The sequence below is a fragment of the Solenopsis invicta genome, chromosome 7, assembly GCF_016802725.1.
Source record: "Solenopsis invicta isolate M01_SB chromosome 7, UNIL_Sinv_3.0, whole genome shotgun sequence".
In the NCBI taxonomy this organism is placed as follows: Eukaryota; Metazoa; Arthropoda; class Insecta; order Hymenoptera; family Formicidae; genus Solenopsis; species Solenopsis invicta.
Window position 1 is genome coordinate 2808150 of NC_052670.1, and position 26022 is coordinate 2834171.

The 26022-nt window shown below is 39.0% G+C and overlaps 2 protein-coding genes across 28 annotated transcripts in view; both read left to right on the top strand.

The window, feature by feature from the left end:
- LOC105199894 (phosphatidylinositol 4-phosphate 5-kinase type-1 gamma) overlaps positions 1-5396 on the top strand; it is a 37824-nt gene extending 32428 nt beyond the window's left edge. Inside the window, 1 exon segment of the mRNA XM_026130540.2 lies at positions 333-5396. Coding sequence (XP_025986325.2) covers positions 333-488 — 156 coding nt within the window. The 3' untranslated portion in view covers positions 489-5396.
- Positions 5397-8541: 3145 nt separating this feature from the next.
- Positions 8542-26022, top strand: part of LOC105199895 (tropomyosin Per a 7.0102) — a 43406-nt gene continuing 25925 nt past the window's right edge. For 5 of the 27 annotated variants that reach the window (XM_026130401.2, XM_026130404.2, XM_011167200.2 and 2 more), the window contains exons 1-3: positions 8543-8783; positions 13664-13818; positions 14065-14190. In XM_026130401.2, coding sequence (XP_025986186.1) covers positions 13705-13818; positions 14065-14190 — 240 coding nt within the window. In that variant the 5' untranslated portion in view covers positions 8543-8783; positions 13664-13704. The other 22 variants (XM_026130402.2, XM_026130403.2, XM_011167196.3 and 19 more) reach the window with 18 other exon arrangements.

A 26022-nucleotide genomic window follows, 5' to 3' on the forward strand; every position in this document is an offset into this window, starting at 1 on the left:
TTATATATTATACAAATACAATCATAAAAGTAAGAGATATAATCACAAAGGAATATGTGTGTTTTAAATTGTAAAATTCTTATATACATATAAATTTTATAGTTTTAAAAATCGTGTTCAAACAGAGATTATTCTTAATAGTAATTGAAAATGTTATCGCTACACACATATCATTTTTAATATTCAATTGCATTTAATTTTTTAACAAGTTTTTTAAAAACTTATTCTAACTCGAGAAATTGAAGTTTAGTTATTAGAGCTCGAGAATTTATACATATGAGTTGAGATGAAAGTGATACAGCATATCTTTCTTCTGTGTTCGAATCATTCAGAGACGAACCAGCCAAGGCGAGCAACATCAATTGGAGCAAAGCACATCCTTTTCGTTCTATCGTCAAATCAGGACGAGCTTGAAGCGCAGTAGCGCGAGCCACGTCGCGATCATGAGGAACATGCAAAGGGCATTAAACATTCGTCGAGCACCATGACGCATGCAGAGTTCATCGTCAGAATTAAATAAGTTTCTTTGCAACCGTCCAAGTTTTTGCATCGATCGAGTCTTTTTAAAACTTCAGATCTGAATTATAATTAAATTAAATTATGCCAAATTATATGACGTTGAAATATCAATTATCGATTATCTTATCGTAAAACTAAAAAATAATTTTAAATGCAGGACGCAATGCTGATAATAATATACAAATTAGATATTTTAATATCTTTAATAACGCGATGAAAAGATGAAAGATTTTGAATAATTATCATACGATGAATTTACAATTAATTTTGCTTTGTTTTTTTTTATAAATAAATATAATAATAATAAAATAAAAATAAGTTTCTAATTTTAACAAAACGAAACTTACGAAGCAAATTAACGATCGGTTAAGATATTGAAATAATTCTAATTTAGTGATTTAATATTAACATACTTTATAAATTTAATAATAATGTTAAGAAATTAATGAACGAAATATTCAGCTTTAAAAAAACAATTATATGACTAACAGTGCACGCATGTGTAATTCACATAATCCTCTACAATACATAATAATGCGCGCTGCATTTATATGTATTCTATCGGTGAAGGAACGATAATCTCGCTGATAATCAAACTTAAATGGAAATTTATGTTGCAGACATGCATGGTGTTTTTTTAACCGTGTAAATGTGCCAAGATTTTGACAAAAGGCAAACGATTCGATGTAGACACGCGTCTATTCGTGATCTATTAATCCACGCGTCTCTTCCATTTCTGCATTTGTTCGCTACATTGCATCGTTTCAATAAGATTCTTTTTTACTACTGTATCTGAATTTTGTCCGCCTATGCAAACAATCCGTTCCGTATTTAAGTAATCTATTAATTACGCATTAAGTACTACCACTTTTCTAAATCACTAATATACATCTATAGACATGCTTGAATTCAATTTGTGGTAGTATTTGATGGTCGATGTGAAATCTTTTATATTATAATTTAATTTAATTTTTAATTTAATGTTTCTACATACAACTCAGTAATATATTAAAATTTTGTACATACGTGTGTACGTATTTAGCCTTTCCGGCTAAAATATTTTCAAAACAGCAATTGGCTTTCTCACGAAATTTATGTCCGTTATAAAACGAAAATGATGTAATATATTCTATTGTATAATAATTTATTATATCTGGGTTTCCAATGTCTGCAAAACATTTATAGGAGCTATATTTTCTCGGTTTTTTTTTACTATTTTTTTTTTAACTGTTTGCCCCGAGATGTCAGTTCGTATTGCGACTAAAATGATTCGTTAGATACTCAGATGAAGTTGTATATACAGCATGTATTATATATTCGGAGAATTTGGGATGGAAATTGGGAAATCACGTGCGTACGGCAATCGATAGCGATGGACTAGCTGTACCGACTTTAAAGCTTGACACTTCATGCATTAGATTTAAACGAGATAATCGATGCTTTTTCCTATTAATTGTTAAACAATCTTCGACGTCAATGTTGTTAGAAGGAGTATATATTGTCGACCGACCTCATGTGGCGCCTAGTCCATTCCTATCTGCCCGAAACTATTTAATAAAATAATTAGTTAATTTCAGTAACAGAGCGATCGTTCATTGTGTTGTCACGAATAAATTGTCACTTAATCAAGATGTTTGGCAATATATAAATATACGTATATTATTACTAATATTATTTAAATAAAATAGTTATTATTATTCTTATGATTGCTGCTGTTATCGTCGTCGAACAATTTATAATATTGGCCCTTCGCACATCGTTATATTCTTCATTGATGTTCTTCCTTTGCTAAGAAATCGCATGTTTTTTCGACATCAAAATCATTGAAAAAAATCAGTAACATTATCACGACTAAATGACTCTCTCTGCGCTAGATACGCAGAAGCCTAAACTGTTGAAACATTTTATCGTTATGAAATATTAAATCGATCATCTTAAAAAAAAATATTGTTATTTGTAGTATTCTTATGAACCTCCCTCGGCCCACAATTTATTTTTGTTTTATTTTATCGAGAGTTTCTTATCCTGGTTTCTTTATTTGCTCCCTTTCAGACTCACCTGTAGGCAAGCGAACACGGAGATAATTGTAAAAAAAAAAGCGAAAAAAGAGCGAGACAGAAATGATTATGGAACATGACTGGCCTGACAGGCAAGTTGGTGCATTTAGAAATCTCTGGAATTAGCGTGAAAGAGGCATTAGGATTATTAATGTAAGTCCAAATGTAGCAATAAGCAAGTGTACTCGGAACTGTATGGGATACTGACATATCCCTTTACACCGAGAGAAAAATTAGTGCAATTAAATTTCATTAGAATTTTTACAAGACAATTAGAAGGTGCAAGTACAAAATTAAATTGAAGAAAATCATATTTTTGAACTTGGGCAATCATGAATAATTGTAGATCATCTGCTCGAGAAGAGATATATTTTCCTCTCGGTGTCTTCTGTTATATCCGTTCGTAAAACCCCGAGATCTTTATTTATTTGAAACTATGAACTCGATTTGTACAATCGTTCACTTGAATTGTATGGTGGATTATGAATGTTCAACATAGTAGAAATTTTAGATTTTCCAAAAATAATCCAGAGGGATATATTCTGGAAATGGATCATGCATAATTTCATAACATAATGCATTAAGATTAAGGCAATTTTTACATTTGTTCGTAATAATTTGGTTGGATTGTTTTTGAGAAACCGGTCGACTGGAAAGAATCGGAAAAACACGTTTTTCGAGTCGATCACCTCGGTCTGCTTTCGGCAACGAGTACGTTACGTTTAAGTTATTTATTATTTTTCTTTTTTTTTTTTTTTGCTACCGTGCGCTGCCTTACATATCTATTTAAGGAATTCTTACGTGGCTATCGAGTACACGCAACGCGCATCACTTCCGGAAGTCTCTATTTATGAAGACTGCTTTCACATTTCTATCGTCCTTGGAGTAGATCCTTTAACGATCCTTCTACCAAAAAATCTCTTTTAGATCTTTTACACTTTCGAGTATAATTATGCGCATAAATCTGTCGAGAGCAGCGGTGTTTTACTTATACGCAAATCGTTTTATCAGAGCATCTTACGATTGCTGAAGACAGTTTGTCATTCGCGCTTTAGATACATTTAGACGTGTCTGGTGTAAAATGCATTTTCCGGAAGCTATACCCGCGAAACGTGAATGAACGGAGATCGTGAGTGCCGAGATATAAATTGCACTGGAAGGTATTAGCGGTAACTAGCAATTACCTCAATAGATCCTGGCGTAGATATTCTAATGCGAAACTTGCCTCAATTGCCACGAGTTAATTGTCATAATAGGCACAAGTTTCCGTTTGCGTTTCTCTGCCAATGAAACTGTCGAATCCGCCGCGATAATATCGCGTTATCATTCCGCATGCGTAAATATATGTGCTTTCACAAATAACAGCATTCTCGCATAAATCTGAGCACCTTCAACTTTACCTTAAATCATCCGCGATGATTAGTGAAGTGTCGCCAATTTATTATTAAAGAGCGTATTCTTCTTAAAAAAAAAAAAAAAAAAATTAATTTGGTAAACATTCCTTTTTGCACTTACGATCTCGCATGTTCCGATTTTACAGTTCAGGTTTCGTTCTTTGCAAGCGAATACGGTTCTTTCGCGTTTCTTGTACACGCAGTATTAAAAATAGACGTTTCTTTCGAGAGACAAGAAGCGACCGTGCGAATGTAATATAATTCACGACAGCGGCAGCAACATAACTCCAAAAATAATTTGGAGACAGCTGGGACAAATTTGAATTATATAGAGAAATGAGATGAATATCGTTAAGGTATAAGCATAATAATGCAATAATCATGTAAAATAAATCGGGGGAACGGTTGTTGACTTCTTAATAGCATCAATCACTGATTTCTCTTAGAATCTCAATCTTAATTTAACGATTAATTCTACTCGAAATGCTCTAATATAATGAATTAGAGATTAGGAAGACAATCATAAAATTGCAAACAAATAAATCAATTTGCAGCGGATGACGAAGAATATACTATTAAATTATATTATATATTTATTGAAATAATATACATAAATTGTACATTATATCGTAAAATCTTTTTCGTAAAACTTCCGATAAAAAGACTTCAAGAACTTAATACTACTGCCTTTATGACTTAATTTCATTGTCATTGATACGTGTGTGTAAAATGTGTAGAAGTCAATAACCGTACGCGTTATATAGCGAATTTATTAGTATAAAATATTAATAAAATATTAGATAATAGGGGGTATCGAAGAATCTCAATACGATTTCACGTATTGCCCCGACGTGCGGTTCAACAACGGTTAAAATGTAATCTCTGCGACATCGGTGATATTATTGTGACGACTCGGCACGCTTGAAGCCGCGTTCAAGCGTTGCGCTCGACGTTCGTTCTGTACATATTCAGAAGGATATTATTTGCAAATATGAAAAATATATATTTATACGTGTATATGTATACATAGAAATGGCGCACTTACGCAGACGTAGATACATCAGGCGGGATGTTCGGCAACAAGCGTACTTTGTGAATAGAACGGTGTTTATCTCGTCGAGAACGATCTTCCTTGACGAGGGCGTCGGTACGTCAGTCTTTTTAATTGTAAGCAAGTTAAAATGAAAGATTTACGGCGATATCGATTTACGATAAAGTGTCATTCAGTTCATCACAAATATGCTTATTATCGAACCCCCTATATACAGTTACGACCATGCGCGGTGTCTTGCATTTTTCTTTTTTTTTCTTTTTTTCTTTTGCGACATTTATCACGATGTCTCCGATACCTCATTAGGCGGATACATTTAGTCCAGCCAACTGATGTACGATAATGAAGAATAAATTATTGTTGCGTCTTATTTAATTTATAGCGGAATTGATTTCACTCTGTTCTCTCTTCGACCACCAAGAAAAAAATCCCGAATCTCTGTCCTGTCGCAAAACAATGCTATTAACAACGTTACGTTTTAAATTAATATAACAGCATTATTTATCATGACTCTTCTAACGACACTACACTTTTATTTGTATTGTATTTATTTATAAACGGGTATACCCTTAGCCGTAGATTATTCTTACAAGATTGCGATATAAAATTAATTTTAACTAAAGAAAAAAGATGAGTATGTGAAGTGAACAAAACGTACAACTCACGTTCTAACGCAGCGGCACAACTTGACTTTTAAAATCTGTTTAGAAAGACAATGGTGCAATTAATAATCCATGTTATTAAACATCTAAAGACGAATTTCAAATCATCGCGGACTATGAGGTCTATTATCTCAATTAGAATAATCCTTTGTAATAACGAAGAAGCTGTCGGCGAAATTGACAAAGCACGACGACGCCAGGGGCTAACGAGACGGTGACTCAACTTACCCTATAAAGACTTGCGACGATGAGGAATTAGGACGGAGCCTCTACCTGCGGCTGGCTGCAACGCATTCTGCATACGGTAAGTGTTATTTCGCAATATATACGCTAATTCATAAACAAATCTCTGAAGCTGTGGATTTGCAAGAAATCAATCGCTCGAAGTATTGGAAACGTTTATATATCGAGAGTAGCTTGTCGTTTGTAACGTAGTGTTCGAAATATCTTCGCTCAAAATATTTCGGATACTACGTTATAATACAGCGCTCGTTGTTTGTTTCGCGTATCCCCTTAAATGTCGAAAGACCCACTTCTCGAGGATTCTTTCATGGATATTAAGCGCTCAGGGAAGTAAACAATTAGTTTTATCTGGGAATAATTTTTCCATTAGAATTAGTAATGATCAGAATCCCAATAGGTAAGTAGTCTTTCTATGCCAAGCGAGACGATGATCGCGTTTTCCTAATTTGTAACGGACCGTAACCGCGTACTTTCTCATACTGCACTCGCGCTAGTTTCGTCCGTAATCTCGTATCGCACAGTGGAGCACGAACTCCAAAAAAAAAGAAAACGTTCTAAAATCTAGAGTTACATGACAAAACAGATTGATTGATTTGTTTGAAAAGGGAGCGATAAATGGGATCTTATTTTTTGAACCCGTCGCAATTATTTCAGGATAAAGGATTTATACGAAACTGTACGATCGCTTAAACAGATAAATCGAGAAAAGAGATATCGCGTGTGTTGCTACCTACTTTTAAGTGAAAGACACCGACAGCTCTGCGAAAGTTTAAATATAGTTTATATATTAAAATAATGTGCCGGCGCGCTGCGTTTAGGTCGCTTCAGGCAGACGCCTGCACGCGTCGCATTTATCGACCTCTTCTCGTACGATCGGTGTTTAAAAAGCGTATACTCGGGCGAGCATACTCGAGCAAGTGGACAGAGAGACCCAGCAGCCGTATATGAGTCAAGGCTGCCGAGGGACCCTTACCTACTTTTTCCTTATATGGTACTGAAACGGACCGATGACTGTAACTGATGAGATGTAACGGTCGATCTTGCGCAAAAAGCTCACGTAATGATTTCGCGCAGAAATTCGTGCGAATTACACGCGGATGTTTGATTTATTGGCGCGGCTCCTCCCTGTTACGCAACACACCGTCAACAATTATCAGGAAGAACTACATCGTCCGTCCTAATAAGGTAACGCGACGCGACGCTTTGATAACATTTAACGTCGCACGATTTGGAGAGGAACTGAGCTGGCGATTGGACCTAGGTAGAGCGAATTTATCGAGGAAGAAAAACATTGAGAACGCCGTCCGAGTCATAACGGATCGACCATGACACGAGTTGATTCAAGGAGATCGGGTGAGGTGGCCTATACGTTGACCCCAATGCCAAAATTACCAGCGCGCGGCCGATTCCTAGCGCTATCTTGTTAAAAATGGAGGTGCGTTGTTTTTCGAGACGACTCTACGTCAATCTTCTCCTCTCGCCGTTGAAAACTCTCGCTCCGTTTATAGACAAATCTCGGAACGATTTAAATGTCGTTTTAAATGTCACTCGCAGCTGTTAAGATCTTCTTCAGATATGACTCATGAGACGATCGATCGCATTTAACGATTGAAACAAGCAAATCAAAGTAATATTAATGAAATATTATCGCTCTGTTCGCACGTTGTTTTTTGGATATTTTTAAGTTTTCATTACTTTGCCAAATACAACAATTTTATTTCAATGACTCTTACGTATCCTGTTATATCTCTACACTGTGCTTCAAGTAGATATATTTAAACATGGTTTTCTTGACTTAAATAAATATTAGCTGGTATAAAATAATTTATTTTGTAGCTCAGAAAATATTATTTTAATCAAGGAAATAAATATAATTACTTAAAAATGAAATTGTTTTTCTCAGTGTAGAAAGTATTCGTATGATTATTTATTAGAAAAAAAATTATGAATATAATTATAACTAATTACAGTGCTCTTGGTTTTTCGCAACAAAAGAAAATCGCAAAGTCGTCGAATCGTGTACAGCGTGTCAGTAAGAAAGTGGAAAGATCTATTTATTCATCCCACGTTTGTCCTACTATTTTTTTTTTATCAGATGAAATTCTGTATCAATTAAATGTGGGATTCTCCAATTATGTTTAAGCAGAACTCAACAGAAACTTAAACGATCATTTTCGTACATAATAATAAAGATTACAAGCGCAATACGTTATAACATTTTGCAAATTTCTCGTTTAAAGATGATTCCAAATTTGTCAAAGAATACAGCAAGGATATTTAAGCATCAGAAAAATTATATTTTGCGATTCGCTAAAAAACGATATGCGATATTTCCTTTGCTGGACCTATTTTCCAATGGGTCCATCGATATCGTCGAAGAACAGTGTCTTTGTAGGCGTACTGGCATCATTTCGGGGATGTGACTTTGACTTTGCCCGAGTTTCGCGGACACCGATAGCCAATTGAATCGGCCAGCTTCGAAGCTTTTTTTCCGCTTCTCGCCGCTTTCCGCAACGACCGCGGCACGGAGGTCCTCCCCCGTCGCCGGCCGTCGTCGAAATAGAGTGTTCGGCGCGCACGCACTCACGCACGCGGTTCGCGATCTAAAGATAATCCGGCGCGGGCGGCGGCGGTCGGTGTACGTTTTCACAGATCCCCGGACGGGGAGTACGTACATACGCGCCGCATATCGGTGGTGTGTGGTAGGGATCGCATACGGCGTGCGTCGTCCTCGACGATCTCGAGGAGCATCGCGAGAAGGTGGGAGCCACGGCGAAGCGAGCCCCGAGCGCCTCTTCGTCACCCAGTCGTGACTTAGCCCGCAGATCGGACGCATCCCGGACGAACGGATACGAACGTGAGTACCATGTGGGTAACCTGTGCGTATCAAGGTCGAGAGGAGAGCCTCGAGGGGAGGGTGCCGTCTTCTGTGAAGAAGCGCGGCACCGAGACGCGTCCGCGAGGATATCGCGATCGTCCTGCATTTTCCGTTAAACGAAACGAGTGTGGTGACTGCGTGTAAATAGTGACGAGCGACACTTTCGCAAGGACCCGCGATGTTTGCCGCGGCAAATAACTCGGGGGCCTTATGTAAATGTCACCCACTTGTCGTTTTTCTATGCGTACACGCATTTTCACACACGAGTTCGCTTCAGCGAATTCTCGGCAAACTTGAGTAAATAGTTGCTCGTGAAGGACGAGTCTCGATTCTCTCTGTACGAGGAGGTACGACTCGACTTTGTACGTGTAGGAAAAATATTATTCTTCACGGAGAAAGAACGCCGTAACGAGGTCGATCGCTTGTCAAAAACGGACGAGAATCCTCAACTTGACAGAATTGCGATTTTAGTGCGCATAGGAAGAACATTTCGATTCGGTGCGGAACGTGCGCGACTCTTTATTTTTTAATATTTTAAACATTTCTAAGACATCTATACGTTTATTTTAAAAAAAAGAATTGTCTTGTACTTTCCACAAATCTTAATCCCACTTAACGTTAAATAATTGATGTCACTGTACAGACTGTACGCAAACGACCCGTCATACGAATGACTAAGTTTCCAAAATTATTCAAGACAGGAATAGTGCGCCCAAGCGAATCTATAAGTAATAACGTTAGGAGCGCTTTAAGCTGGAGCACTCTTAAGCTACATAAAAGTGAAATACAAATTCTATATAATAATAAAAAAAAAGAAACGAGAAATTTTTTACAAAGATAACATAAAAAGAAGATATAGGAAGACTGAGCGTAGATTTTTTTTAGCAAGGACATTTGATACATTGGAGGCTTGTAATGTTTTACGACGTCTTTGTTTGAAGAACCGATATCGCCCAGTTTTATGCTCTATGTACGTCGACATAGATATAGCATGAACATAACATAAACGATTACGTCGAGGAAGATGACTTAATCATCATTGAACAATGAGTGACGCGTGTCTATAGGTAAAAAGTGAAGTAACTCAATTGTTGCGTCGACGTCTAATAGGATTATCTTCGTTCTTATTTTGGAGCTGAGCGAATTGCTAAGCAAAATTTAAAGCTGTATAAAATGCCAAGTGTCTTGAGGAAACTCTCAAGAAATAATCTATTCGTAGTCCCCGCAATTTTATTCTTTACTAATTTTTTTAAGCATATCAAAAATAAGAGGATGGCTATAAAAAGAACGATTATTAAATCTTTGACAAGTGTTTCAATTTACTTTATAATTTATATTATATTTAATAAAGTGGCATTAACTTAATAGATCGATAATCGCCGAAAATTAAGGAATTTCGCAGAAGTGCACCAGACGATAACGGGTTATCGTGAGCCGTGGCGGCCGCTACCTTGTGGAATGCAGTGACTCACAAGGATTTTTTTTTCCCGTTTGCGCGTAACCACTGTGACAACATTGTACAGACTTCCGATCAATTCGTAGTACGGGGACAAATTTTTTTGGCGCGTTCCATCAAGAGTGACGAGCTAAGCGCGTTTATCCGGGGAATAAGCTAACGTTACCAGCGATTTACGATGCGTGCTAACTTGCAGAAAAGAAGCAACGTTATGCCACTTTGAGACTGCACATTTATATATAGAATCATGTTGTAGTATTTATTAACTGTATCGAACAAAACAAAAAAATATTTGAGATCTTCAACGCGTGTAAAAATTAATTTCTCTGCCACGATTTAATTATCTTAAGCATTTGATAGGTAAAACTAAACTTCAGAAAACACCTCGTCGATCTCTTGAAAATTATACGATAAATTTTTATGGAGAAAAGAAATACATACGAAGGAAAAAAATTACTTAAAGATTTACTTGTAGGATGTAGATTTGTTTCATTAAAATAAATGTTTTATTTAAATACGGTGAAATAAAATCTTATTTCTAGCAAATAAATCAATTAATAGGAAAGTGAAATATATTTAAGAAAAATGTATATTTCTGTCAAATTTTTTTTACGTCAAATAAATATCGAAGAAAATATCACGAGTAACATTTGCTTCCGAATATTTCGTCATTTTTTTCTCAGTGTAAAGGAGTCTTTTTATTTTTTCTACGAAAAATCATTCGTGAATGTGAGAGACCTTTCACCGATGGTATTTAACAACGTGACGTTTTTATTTCTTCCTTCTCCGTTTTACAATCGCGGAAGCAAGCGTGTTCGATACGAAAGAGATAGCCGATGGTTCGCAATTGATTTTCCTCCCGTGAGCGTAACAGGACACCGCCAAGTTAAGTCACTCGGTCGGTGCGTTTGGGAGCCAGCGTGATGTTCGCTATGCGTAACCCGAAATGGCTCGGCCAGAGGCGGCAAGCGGCAACGATTCTTGCCGCCCTCTCTCCCCGTTAACGCATAAAAATAACTCGTCGGTCGCGATACGCGCGTTTTTGGATCCGAGGAACGTGCGCGCGTCCCGACAAATCGAATTTCTTGCGATGGCTCGCCTTTCGAGGAATTCCGCTTTACAGACGAATTTTTGTAGTCGCGCCGTCGTTATCGATCACGATCTCGAGATCTTTTGCGTCTAAAACATTCTAATCGATGGGAAACGAGGGAAGAATCGACGAGCGCAACGAAACCGGTCGAGAACTGTCGCTTCGCCGGAATTATGCATAAATATTTATAAAATGGACGATACGCGCATGCCGCGTGTAACTTCGCAGAATCTTTCGGCTAGCGTTTTTGCCTCCGCGAACATCGCACGAACACCATTTCCCTTTCGTTCTCTGCTTACCAGGCATCTCTGATTACCGGCGAGCTCGGAATCCCGCGCGTATTCGCTCGGTGGAAGCTAGCAGAGACGTGGTTCCACGGATTGCATTCGCAGTGGCGCAGGCAAAGGATTCTTCGAGACCTTTAAACGGATGTTTAACGCGTTGATACAAATGACGAATTTTTTTCACTTTGAATTTATCTTCCTTCTAAAGATTTGTATGTTGTCTTGTTCTTGCCAGATAACGCAGAAATTACTACTCTGAAAGACATTAAGGAAAAAAATTTGTTGAAAAATTAAAATATTTAGTCCGATACGTTTTATTAAACATTAGGTCGATTCAACAATTATTTAGTTGTACAAAAAAAAGGTACAGTTCGTATCATCAATTAACATTTTTTAATCAGACATTAATTGAGCCAACTCAATATTTAGTTGAACGTATTGGATTGAACTTTTCAACAAATTTTTTTCTCAGTGTATACTTAACACCAGACGTCTCTCGAACGAAAAGACAGAGTGAAAGAGGAAAATTAAAAATCGAGTATGCTTGTAGATAAAATAACGTAATGATTCCTCTTTTTCTTCTTCTGTTTTTTCTTCTTCTGAAGAAGAAATATTATTTATTATTAAAATCACATTGTCTTCTTCTTCTTCTGAAGAAGACAATGTGATTTAAATAATAATAATAATAATATGGGAGAAGAAATATAAAATCAAATTACTGTAGTACGCTTCCAGTGGTGCCGGTGTCATCAACATCAGTTAACTAATTCTCTTCAGAAAACGAAGTACATAGTCTTCAACTTACATCGCGATAAGGCCAAATCACTTACCGTCCCTGTACGCAAAACAGAGACACATCGCGATGGTATCGTCATTGAATTTCAAACCACGCTTATCGTGATGCCACCTGGAAACGCAGTCTCTTTAAAGTTTATTCGCAGCTGCATGCAAGATGATTTCGCCGAGGGAGGTGAACCAAGTGCGCGAGCGCGTCTTCGTCCTCTCGCTCGCGCCGTGGAAATGTCCCATCGTCGTTCAGAGAATGATTCGTATAAACGATCGCGGGTGCAATCGCGACGGATCTCTCTCCTCGTGTGCGTGTGCACAGGAATCGCATACCTGAGCGGCATGACGTCACTGGACGAAAAGAGGCAGGGCGGAGCGCGTTTGATATCGCCTTCTTCCGCGGCCCGGGCCCTCCTCAGCGAGAAACCGGCTCTATAAATAGGATATCCGGTCGCGCGTGCTAATTATACACCTATGCACGCCCATTCGCCGAACGGCGAATCCGCGCGAAAGCGAAGCCCGTCGGAATTTTCTCGCTTTTCGAGAGCGCCACCGAGCCATCGAGAGAATCTCATTTCCGCGCCGCGACGGGTTTCCTTCTCCCTTTATCCTTGAAATGCCGTCGTAAGTTGCTGCGGAAGGATAACGGACCACGGACGATCGCACGAACGATCGTGGCGTGCGCTATTCCACCCTATATTGTTGCGAGGAGGCTGCACAGGCCGCATTCCTCGTCGAACAAAGAACGTACATTGCTGCACGCGAGGAATAAAAAACGAAGCACAATTAATTGTCCATCGGAGCGGTTTGGGATGGCACAAAAAAAGAAGCGAAAAGAGCAAAACATCTTGATGCTAATTAGAAAGCTTTGCGCCACGATAAATTAATTAGCGACAATCTTTCGTGACAATCGATGTCACGAAAGTAAGAATAAAATTAGCAAATTAATATATTATCTTTTTTTTATCAGCTGCATAATTATGATAATTCTTGTCAGCGTATTTCTCGAGTCAGTGTATCGCAGTTACATTGATGCTTTAGTTTTACCGTTTTTACATACGACTCATAGTTTAATTAGGCTTAACGGACGAGAAATATATATCAATACTCTCATTGAGACCTGCTTTATTTAAAATCGGAAAATTTTATTATTTTGTTTTATAAAAGAAAAGGTTAAAGCGTACCTTTTCCTGTCCAGAATTTATAACATTGCCGGTAATCGCATTCCTGTTGGTTGCCGCAGATTTTCTTCTATTGGACGAGTGAGGAGAGACAAACACCACCATGGACGCGATCAAGAAGAAGATGCAGGGAATGAAGCTGGAGAAGGACAACGCGATGGATCGCGCGTTGCTCTGCGAACAGCAAGCTCGTGATGCGAATGCACGAGCCGAAAAGGTATACGAAAACAATTATTCACCGCGAATAATTTGGAAATTAATTGCAATCGTTTGTACGCATATAAAAATACATACGTCAGAACTTTACAAACGCGATTAATTTAAAATGTATTGAACAAAATTGACTGAAATGATATGACAATTTATTTATACTTATAAAATGAAAATAAAAAAATATATTTTAAATTAAATAATGCGTTTCTAAAATGATAGAGAAAATAATGAGATATTTTGATTTACACAGGCTGAGGAAGAAGCTCGTGCCCTGCAAAAGAAAATCCAGACCATCGAGAATGAGCTTGACCAAACTCAGGAAGCTCTTATGCAGGTCAACGCAAAATTGGAGGAGAAAGACAAGGCTCTGCAAAATGTAAGTCGAACATTTTTATTATTTGACAAATGAAGCAGCATGATCAAGCGAGAAATAAATTTTATTTAGCAACTATTTTTATCTGTTAATTGATCATGATCGATCATTCGTGCATTTTGCATTGTGGATATTAGTCCGCCCAAGTAGAACGAATAAAAGTCATCACAACATCTAAATAAATACAAACAATTAAAAGTCACTTTTTGATCAATCACGGTTTACTTTAATATCATTTGAACGTTATTGCGACTTGTTGCTCTGCTTGAGCTCCTATATGTCTCTTACTTTATAAGTATCAAAAAACTTTTCACATGTAGAAACTTTCCATACAATACAGACTAGCAAAAACATTGCAAAATATTGCTACAATGTTTCAGCAATATTGCAACAACGATAAAATGTCCGTTTCAGAAATATTGATACGTAATGTTACAGCAACATAACGTATCAATATTGCTGAAGCGGACATTTTACCCTTGCTGCAATGTTGCTGAAATATTGCAGCAATATTTTGCAATACGTCTTCTATGTGCTGTATGGATTCAGTTGCCCCCAACAGACTGTTTAATCAACGGAATTTAGAAACAAAAGGTAAAGAGTTTCAAAGAATTCAAAGAGCTTCAAAATAAAATTGCGAAAACTATATTTGATTTTCGCATTTTATACTTATTTGCGTAAGGAGAAAATAAGAAATGTAACATAATTTATGTTATTATCAAGACAGAAAGAAAAAAATCTTGAAATTTTTAATAACGAACAAATTCTACTCGTGTGAGACAATACATTGCGTTGAAACGCATTAGAACATAAAGAATCTCGTTTGTATAAAATAAATCCAGCTTCGAACGTTAACAAAACTCAAAACCGCGGACCTCTCGATCGAAACCCGCGAAAGCAATTAAAAGTTATCGGCGGCGCGCGACGCAAGCGCGGGCCGACAGATGGCGCCACCGGTAGTCGCGCAAGCGCAACGCGCATCGCGCAACCCGCGTTCGCCGAACGGCGCGCTCGCTCGTCCGCTCGTCCTCCCCTGCGAACAGTCCGTCCGCGATCCGCGTAGCTTCCGCGTTGTCCGTTCGGGCACCTTCGGCTTCGGCTCTCTCTCCCCACTCGCGCGCGTGGCGCTGGACCGACCGCGTGCAGCTTTGGAGGGGGGACGTCGCCTCGTTCGCTGTGCGCGCGAGCGAGACAGACACAGTGCGCCCGGTGCACGGCGCAGAACGGCGCGATTCCGTTCTTTGTGTGTACTCGCCCGCCGCGGCGTATCGCGTATATGCGGCGTGTGCGTGACGACCACGACCACGACGACGACGACGACGACGACGACGACGACGGTGCAGCACAGCCGGTGGACAGTGACGACGCTGGCGCGGGGGAGAAACGTGCGTCGTCGCGATCAGTGACAGACACAAGATGGCGGAGGAGCGCCTGGTGGTGCAGTGGTAGTAGAGCGGTGCATATCGGCCGCACGGGCCGCGTCAACGTGTGCAGGACAACACCGCGGCGGGGGGTGGCGGGCACGCATCGCGGTTGTTGGCTCGCGAGCGATTGACAACAGCTGGACGCGACATGGAGCGGGCGCACTCGGCAACGACCACGAGACGCCGCGGTCACCAGCATCATCCGCGGCACACCACGCGACGACGTCTCGACGCCTCCAGCAGAGGACCCGCGCAGTGTGGCCCTGCTGATCCCGCTGTCAGGAACAGCGGCACGTTCACCGGCGACGAGACGTCATCACCTGTCAGCGTGACAACGACCGTCGACGACCGATTACTTGGCGGCGCGACGACGGATCCGTCCGTGCCGTCGCACGTGACACTCGGCGGCACGAGATGGCCCACGAGGACCCCGATGATCGTTGACGAGGGTCTCGAGACGAAAGACTCGAGCATCACCCAGGTCCACCTCCAGGAGAAGAAGGAGGAGGAGGAGGAGAAAGAGGACGGGAACGACGTCCGACAGAGGCTCGCGCAGTGTAGCCCGGACGTTCCCGCGCTCGGCGAGAATAAGGATGCCGAGCGCGGCGAGACGCAGGATCGGCTCTTGCGCGGCAAGAGGAGGAGATCCCCCCGATCCAGTCCACGTGGGAAGAGCTCTCCCGACGATCGCGGCAACCACGCGAACGATCCGCGGAGCAAGAGCAACTCGCCCGAGCCCGAGCACGCGGTCGCGAGGGCACGCGGCGACGGTAACTCCGACGACGAGTCCGCCAACGTCGAGGAGGACCCGGAGCTGGCGGAGCTCGCCAAGCTACGCTGTCCCAGCGAACGCACGGAGGTCCAGGCCGAAAGGGAGGCCCGCAGGCGGAAGAGATGCGCCGACTATCCTGGCCTTGCTTTCGGCTGTTCCATATTCTCCAGCGACACGATGATGAAGTTCAGTCTGATAAAGAACGAACTCCAGAATATCATGGGCAATCAGCTGAAGAGGGTTAGTATCGCGCATCGCCGAAACATCGCGGCCGCGCTATAAGTAAACGCGACTCTCGCGTGACTTTCAAGGTCGTCGGAACCTTGATAACGCGCCGCACCGCGGTCAAGAGGTCCTCGGGGTCAGCTGGCTGGCTATATTTCGTTCGTCGGACGCGACGGATGTATTACGAGCTCTCGAAACTCTTTGAAAATTCTTTGCCTCTACATCTTTTTATTTGGAAAAACGGTTCTCATGGTATTTCTCATAAAATTACTTCGCCAATCGATCAACGAGATCGACGAAGCTAATGAAGCGCGAACGAAGGCAATAACGCTCGTAATATTTTAAGATCATTGCCTTCGTAGAGTAAAATCGAGGCACGTGGCAATGTAACTTGACGTTATCAAGCCATCCATTTCTAGCGATAACGCCGAGATATTACTAACGCGTTGCCGCGTAAAATTAATGACCCTCATGATGCAGTGAGAAATCAGAAATATTAATTATTTTAACCGCGTATTGATATAAGCATGTAATACGATTTCGTTATTCGAAATTATTTCAAGTTTGATCCTGAAATTGATCGGTTGAATTAAAAAAAAAAGATATAAAACTGCTTTTAGTTCAGCCTTTCTTATCTGCGACGCATGCACATTTCTCGTTGCATAGTAAAAACTGCATGCAACATGAATTATGTAAGCGGCAGCATTGCAATCGCACGCGACCCCGAAGATTCGCGAAAGATACGTGCGATTGGATGATACCTCGAATTTCGTGTTGACAAAAAATAGCTTCCAATGGCAATCAATATCACTTTTTTTTTTCGAGTGATCAATTGATGTCATGCTCGTTAAATAGAAGTAAGAAAAGCTAATGGACTTGACACTCGTCGCGTTATTGAGCGTAGTAGGCGTTTTATTTGCAATTATGATCACGCGAGAATTGTCGCGGTCTTTTCCACCCGCGAAGATATGAATTCGAGTCGATTTTCGAGAGATTACCGAGAAAAGATTTACATAAATACGTTCCGAATAATTATGAAACTACTTAACGTAGATTTTCAAAAGAGTACACCACGTAAAACTGATATCTATATGTTTGTACAAGTATCCGTCATTATTTTCACATAACTGTTTTCTTTCGCGGTTCTAACAACCAGAACCGTTTCAAACTCGCGCAAGTTTGCAACGAATAAAATTAAAAAGTTTTAAGACACTATATATTTTGTCGACTACTAATAAATGCAAACACTAATTATCGCGATCAACGATCTGAAATCATCAAATTGCCATTTTATCTGCATCCAACGATCGAATAATAATCACAGAATCAGGTGTCAAAGCGATATAAGTAAATTGAATTAAATGTTTTATTGAGAATATAATAAGCTAAATTTGTCAAAATATAATAAACAATTCCGGTCTTTATCTTCTATATAATTATTCGCAAATTATCTATTTTTCATATACTTTTAAATTTATTTTTGATACGCTGAGAAAAAGTTATTAAGTTGATTAAATTTTTCAACTCGATTAAATTTTTTCAGTTCAACTATTTATATGTTATACATCAAATGCTTAAACTTCAAATTTAAATTTAAATACATTAATGTTTAAACCGAAAAAATTTAATCAATTTGAAAAATTTAGTCAAGTTAACAATCTTTTTTCCTCGGCGTGTACGCGAGCATGAATCGTTTCGACATCTGATAAAAATTTCCTCGATAATCGTCATCAAATATTTATCGAAATTTACTGAGAAATTCCGATTTCCGATTCTATTATAGATTACGGTTGTTTATTGCATTAAATCAGTTGTATCAGGTTTATTTTGGATAACCAGAGAATATCAAATAATATATGAATTTTTGGTATCATAATAAAAAGAAACCTCATGGTGTGCAAGCAACGCCCCTGGAACGACAGCCGAGAAAGTTGCCGACGCGTTAGCGCGAGATCCTCTTGGCGACAAATGGCATTTATTATCAGGGTTACTGAACGAGGACAATAGGTTACGCGCGCACGATTCTCTTGCCCAATACACCGATAGAAAGTCGTTGCTCACTAAATGGTACATCACGTCGTTATTTAATCTATTTCCATGACATCAAATTGTTCGTATTGCAATATTTTTCTGAATTTCTTTGTGAATACTACTCTTGTAACTGTGATCATCAGTGATTATTCACTGTTTTTCAATGATTTCGATTAAGAGAGAGATACTCTCATTGATCGGAATTAGTGTATCTTGAAAGACACTGCATATGTCACTGATTGATATAGTTATAGAATTGAAATCAGTAAAATTTCACTGATTCCGAGTTAAAGCATATATTTTATCAATAATTATATTGTCCAATTTGATTTGCTTTTTGCTAAATAATGCATCACATATTTTGTATTTCGATTCACGAATATTAGCCCGATTTCTCCGGATTACGCTTTGAAATAGAAACTGGAACATTTATACCGCAATGAGCTCTGTAGTTTGTCGTGCGATTATAAATGCTTTATTTAATTCCTTTATCACGCGTTATGAACTTTAATTCAAGGTGTCAATCCAGTTCAATGACAGTTTTTTTAATGATTCTGTTTTTGAAGTGAGTTATATTATTCTACGATCTATACTTCATCAAATGTCATTTACGAGAATTTACAATTAAATGAATATATCGCGTATATAAATAATTAATCGCGAGAATTCACATTGTGCCTACTTTTGAAAATACATTTTCCAAATTGTGTTTCATGTCATTGCGATTTGTGCCAAGATCCGTCAGGTTTTATTAATCGCTGTCTAATTATAGAAGCTTTAAAAATGAACGGATCATTTACCCTTGATTGTAGAGAAATAATACAAGAATAACCTTTAGTTAATTTAATAATAACTAAAATTGAAAATAAACCGGAGCAGAAAAAAAGTTTCTTTCTCGCTTGCGTCAGCCTCCGCATTACATCGGAGCATGCCAACGGCATATAATGGTCTGTACCGCATTACGGTACATCGAATCATAAGGTATTGAAGTATATTATATGATGCTTCGATGACATCCGGGATCGGGACACTTTTCCCATTTGTAATGCACGAAAACCAGTTTTAAGAATAAGATTATCGTAAAGGCGAGATAAAACGCCATCTTTATTTACATCGCGCAATATTTGCATAATTATTTATTCATATCCAGCCTTTGAATTTGAAAATCTTGCGCTATAGTGTTCAGTACACTCGAGTTTCATTGGCGAACTTTCTTCTTCTTCATCGCGAGAATTGAATTTGTCTGTGTCGCCTTTATCCTCGCCGGTAACGGCCAATTGAATCTCTTTCTCTCTCGACAATGATCGACGCTGCTTTGCCCGTTGTCATCGGACAATGAAAACCCCTTAATCTGCGGGATGACGCTCCTCTCGACGATGCTTCCGTCATTCCTTTTTTCGGGGCCCCGCCCTTTTGCGTACGCGTCTGGCAAGTCTGCGCGAGCTTACACCCCACGATTCGACTCGTCAACATTCTAAAAATACGTGACGGCCGTGATCCAGCGCGACTTTTATTCGGGAGTGCGGGACCAGATTGCGTAAGCTCCTGCTCCCGGAGCCTCTGCACGAATAAATCCGATGTGCGCATTTAGAAAACGCATCGCAAAATGCGTATGTAAAATGCTTATATATCACCGTAAGGATGTGTGGGATATTTCTCAAACCATTAGGAAATTATAAAAAAATTAAAGTCTGTTTTATATTGTATTTGAAAGTAGTAGAAAAAAATTTGGTAATTTTCTATCTAGATAAAAAATCATTTCAATAAGAATTATATTTTTATTAAAGCACATGTCTATTTCGATAAGAAGTAGACCTGTGCTCTAACGAAAATATAATTAATAATGAAATAAGGAATAATAAAAAAAATCTGATTTTTTTTGTTTAAGTACTTTAAATACTTAAAAAAATTGAGATTTTTCTTAATGATGTAAAATGTAACTTAATTTTTTATAAGAAATAGAGTAAATAAACTATAAAAATGTTATTAAATAAAAATGTAATTTTACTTACGCAACTTTTATATATACATATTTTATTTTAAGTGTTAATTTCAATACTTTATGTAACTATTATTTCCAAATTTTATTTATTTTGCAGGGATTTTATGTCCGACATATCCTTAAAGAGATGTGTTATTTTAAAGAGATTCGAAAAATAATTCGGAAAATTTTATTAAAAAATTATCTATTAATGCATTTGCCGCTTCCCCTTTTTTACATTAATCAAAATTGCCAGATATGCACGAGATTATACGTTACTGATTTTTTCTCTCAGAGTGATTATACTTTTATTTCTTGTTCAGAACTTCATAACTCGTAATTCGAGAAACCATGCTTCGAGAACCATGGTTTAAAGACTCGACTTAAACGACAGGAAAGTATCGGTTATCAAGTACGCATCGACGCATGGCATAAATTGAAAATCCATTTGTATCCTTATCTCCTCGAAGCACCGTTGCGAAACCGCCCACGCACGATGTGGGGATTTGGAACGCACGCTAATTTCGTTCGCCTTCGATGACTCTTTGTCGCGCGACGACCTTTGAAGCTCCTCCTCGTGGCTGTCCTCTTCCTCTTATCGGGGCCGATATTTGCACGCCACATTCCGCGATTTCTGTTCTGACGTGCTACTATCCACGATGTTCGACGAACGAACGTTTCTTTCTTTGCTAGGTGAAAGCCAAGATGACGTTTGCAGTCATCGAGTGTTTTACGAGTAGCGCGGGCCTATTCTTTTCAGCTACGAATACCTTTTACTTTGCGAGATTAAGGAAGAAGAAATCGCGAGGGAAAGAACAGCTCTTGCGATTTCTCAACGGGATTGAAACAATGCCAGGTCGAATGTATGATTTGGGAAACAGATACTAACATTTCTCATTGAAATTTTGAATCAACGAGCTATTTAAAAAAGCCAGATCGATGACAATACGAGATTAAATCGCGTGATACGTATGATAATATGATTATTTTCTTTATGTACTTTTAACTCTCTTCTAATTGAATTCCTTTGTTCACTCTGAATTAACGGAGTTTGTGATATTGAGCTGATATTGGGATGCTAATGTGTCAAATGGAACACTTGACTATACATATGCCTTTTACATTGCACGATAGGAGCAGGAAATCTGCTGGGAAAGCGCAGCTGAAGCAGCTTTCTCAACAGGACTGGAACAATGCCAGATTGAGTGCCAGATTTGAGGAACAGGTGTAAACATCTTCCGTTGGAATTTTGGATTGATAAAATTTATAATTGGAATTAGTACAGCGGAATCAGCACACGTCGCGAAAGGACTGTTCCGTTTAATAAAGATAAATTAGAATCATCTTTATTCGGCTTTGCGGATATGTATTTTGATTTCGCAAAGAGACGCGCGCGTTATGCAAATATTAAAATCTACGCAGAGAAAAAGATTTTATTGGAATTAGTATTTCTATTTATTTGATTGAAAGTTGTTTTATTGAAACGACATACGTTCATACAGAACGTTATTTATTTGAATAAAAATGTTGTTTTATTCAAATAACATCCTATTAGTTAACGAAAAGAACAGTGTTATTTATTGATTCAAATATTGATTCGTTTAAATCGTTCCAAATAAATTTGTTTGGAACGGTTACAGTAAAATTTATCAAGTCCAAAGAAATCGTTTTCTCTGTATATGAAATTGTGTGAAGCATTAGGAAATTAAAATCACGCCAACGTTTGAATTATTCAAACGTGAAATTAATTAACTATTAATTATCTTTCTAGTATATGTTATAACTAAAAAAAATCTATAGTTCTAATAATGAAGATTTTCTTTTTTTAATAGAAATTATAATACATGAAATTTAAATCGGGATTGAATTCGAATTGCGCAGAATATAGGTGAGGCTCACTTTATCAGAAGTATAAATCGCGATAAGGGAGATTCATTTGTGATCGCATGCATCTTTAATTAAATACTAACGGTACATACGTGAGCTACGAACTAGGTATACAAAGCGAATTACGTGGAAACAGAACGGTACAGTAAGGTTTCAACATACGCTGATGTGCCGTGGAAATATGCGAGTGCAACGAATGCAGCGGGAAAATATTAATTCGAGCTTATTAACATGTTCAGGTTTCTGTGTTTCGTTTCAGTATAGCATATATCTAGGTATATATATTCAATGTTATACATATGGACATCAAAGCCATACTTATCACGCGTTTAGCATGTTTCTGCTGCAATGACGAAAGATTTGCGTCATGTTCACTCTAACTGAAACGTGAGGGGTATTGTAATCTGTGGTGCCGAGTGCACGTATTAATTAGAATCGATGTATATATATGTATATCGAGCGAATGTGTTCTTAGCCAGTAGAGCGGCTTCTTGAGGTGCAAGATAAATTTTCGCGATATGCTTTGCAACTCATTTGAAGTTGATTACGTATTAATTTAGTTTCGCTGATTCATACATTTATACTTTGATCATCTTTGAAAATTAACGCGCAGCGATTAACTTTGAATTTTTATCGAAGAATGTATTTGAATCAATTATTATTATCAAATGAATAAGAATAAAAGTTCAATTGTTAATTATTAGTACAAAAGAATATTAGTTATTATAAACTTTTTGCATTAATAATTGTACTTTTATTCCAATTGATTTGGAAATAACAACTGATTGAAATATATTTTTCGATAAAAATTCAAAGAGCAATTTTAATTGAAGATGCAAACGCGCGTGTGAAAGTTTCATCCTTCTTTAGAAGGTCAAGTAACTGCATGATTATCATTCAATTGTATTCTGTATCTCAACACACGCAAGTTAAACGTGATTTCGCAGCGTACGAAATTAACCTTGGAAATTATCTGTCTGCGATATTGCATTCCTTCCAGTTATCATTTCCGTTTTCGTTATCTTGTTAAAGAATGAGAAAAAAAACGAGTACGGTAGGCTGTATGAGACATCCGATATACGAATAAAAGTGCATTAGATTATATCTATAACATTTATATCTATAACATTGAGTAATGGCAGTGTGCGTTGCTCTCGGGCGGAGAAGCGCATATAATTTAGATTTAGACGTCATCATCCGAGCGCTACCACGTGCTGAATATATATATATATCAAACGCATCTGCCGCGAGGTCACCGTGCAACCTATAAACCAGAATTGCGTTACACAGAGGGACAGCTTTATCGCGGTACAATTTCTAAAGGCTCGTGAATAGTTTCGCGGGAGAGAGCCGTTTTATAAAAGGCATTCAGCACACAAGACGCCACACGTGTCAGTATGTGACATATGGCATATTGGATCACGTGGTCTCATTAGATTGCGCTTTTACAGCGCGAAACGCTCGAGCATATCGCGGAGAGTGAACATTTGAAATTCCCGCTTCAAGGACGAAGCGATTCAAGCGGTTCTCGGACTGGCCGGAAGAGGCAGTGAGATCAGATCACTAAGCGCAAATTCTAAAACACATTCGTGTAAATTATTTGATGAAATTTGATAAAAGTCAATGTATTTCATTTTTTTTCTAAATTTTTGAAACTTTTTTCGCATTCGAAATTTCATCATGAAATAATGAATATAATAATTTTGTGAACAGAGATGTTATTTTATAGAGATATACGAATCCAAGGTTTTCTTGACATGGAATTTCATTTCTTTGCTCGAATTCGAACCAAATCAAAATTTTATCCGAATTGAATCATTGAAATGTAACTTTTATATAATTAATAACATAATTATTGCTACGTTAAACTTTAATATATACTGAGAAAAAAAGTTATCTAAATTTTTCAACTTGAATTTTTTTAGTTCAAATATTTATATATTTAAATTAATTGTATATATAGTTAAGTTAAATCTACAAATGCTTAAACTGAAATATTTTATGTGTTTAAGTCAAATACATAAATATTTGAACTGAAAAAAATTTAATCCAGTTGAAAAATTTAGTCAAGCTAATAACTTTTTTCTCGTTAGATAATAAAAAAAAAGATTTTTATGTAAGAAAAATGTTGATTATATAACGACATTTTAAAAATGATTTTATAAAATTATCAATACACATGACTATTCATATTCAAAACTCTTAGATTTTTCAATAGTTTGAATAGAGATTCAAATCTGAATCGAATCGAATCGAATCGATTCTCATTCGAATAGTTCATACATCTTAATGGATACAATGAGATGAAGCACTAAAAGCACACGCACAACAGAGAACTTCATTATTACACACATATAAATCTAAATGAAAGCTACGCTTCACAAGACAACATTCCACAGTGATTGCGAACGATCGACACATCGGACCTGGCAATCGTCACTGTGAAATAAGAAAAGAAAAAAATAACGAGAAAAAGTGCGAGAGCGAGAGGACAGGCAGAACGATACGAAACAACGTACGAATTGTCAGGTTCGGCGATTCGAACGGTTGAGCGCGCTCGCAACGGGCGCGGTATTTCCGGGGCTTTGCGCGCGGCGACACGTCGATCGGCGTAGCGATACTCGGGCGCACACGCGCGTGCCTCGCGATTTGTGCCGCGGTCGTCGAGCCATGGGGGCACCGGCGCGCCGCGCCGCACCGCGCAGCGCCGCGCAGCGCAACGCGTACAGGCGTGGTCCAGGGTGACCGCTGACGCTCATCGCCGCTCGATCTCGCGTTATCGCCTTCGCTCGGCCGACGGCGTCCGCGTGGGATCGTCGGGAAAGAGTTGGACCGGCACGCGGTGGCCCTCGACGCGGGGCGCAGGGCCGCCGGAGGGACTACTTGACGCGCGGAAGGACGCGGCGCGCACGCGCACCACGACCGGTGGCGGCCATCTTGTTGCGCTCCAGTCAACAGCGGCGGCCGCAAGCAGCAACAGAGCAGCCAGTGGTCGTCAGTGCACGACAGAGCTCCGGTTGCCCCTACGAAACCCACTCTTCCTCTCTGTCCCGCACGCGCGCACACCGGTCATCCTCGCGCACGCACACATCATCGTCATCCTCGCGTCGCGCTGTGCATCGCTCTGCTCTCCCGTCGTCGGCCGAATCCGCGTGGGAACTCGACGGACCGGCTCGCGTCATCGTCGTTGTGATCGTCCGAGTGTGTTCCTTCTCCTCTTCCTCCTCTCTCTCTCTCTCCTCTCTCTCGCGTAGTGCCCTACCGACCTTCGCGGCGTCTTAACGTGACACGTTACATCGCGGGGTCCTATACTGGCCACCATGTCGGCGCAAGTGCAGGGCACCCTCCTCGACGTGCTCAAGAAGAAGATGCGGCAGACGAAGGAGGAGATGGAGAAGTACAAGGACGAGTGCGAGGAGTACCAGAGGCGGCTGCAGGTGGAAGTGATGCGCCGCGAGGAAGTGAGTGAACCGAGAGTTCGTCAATGCTCCTTTCAGTGTCTTCTTCCTGTCGCC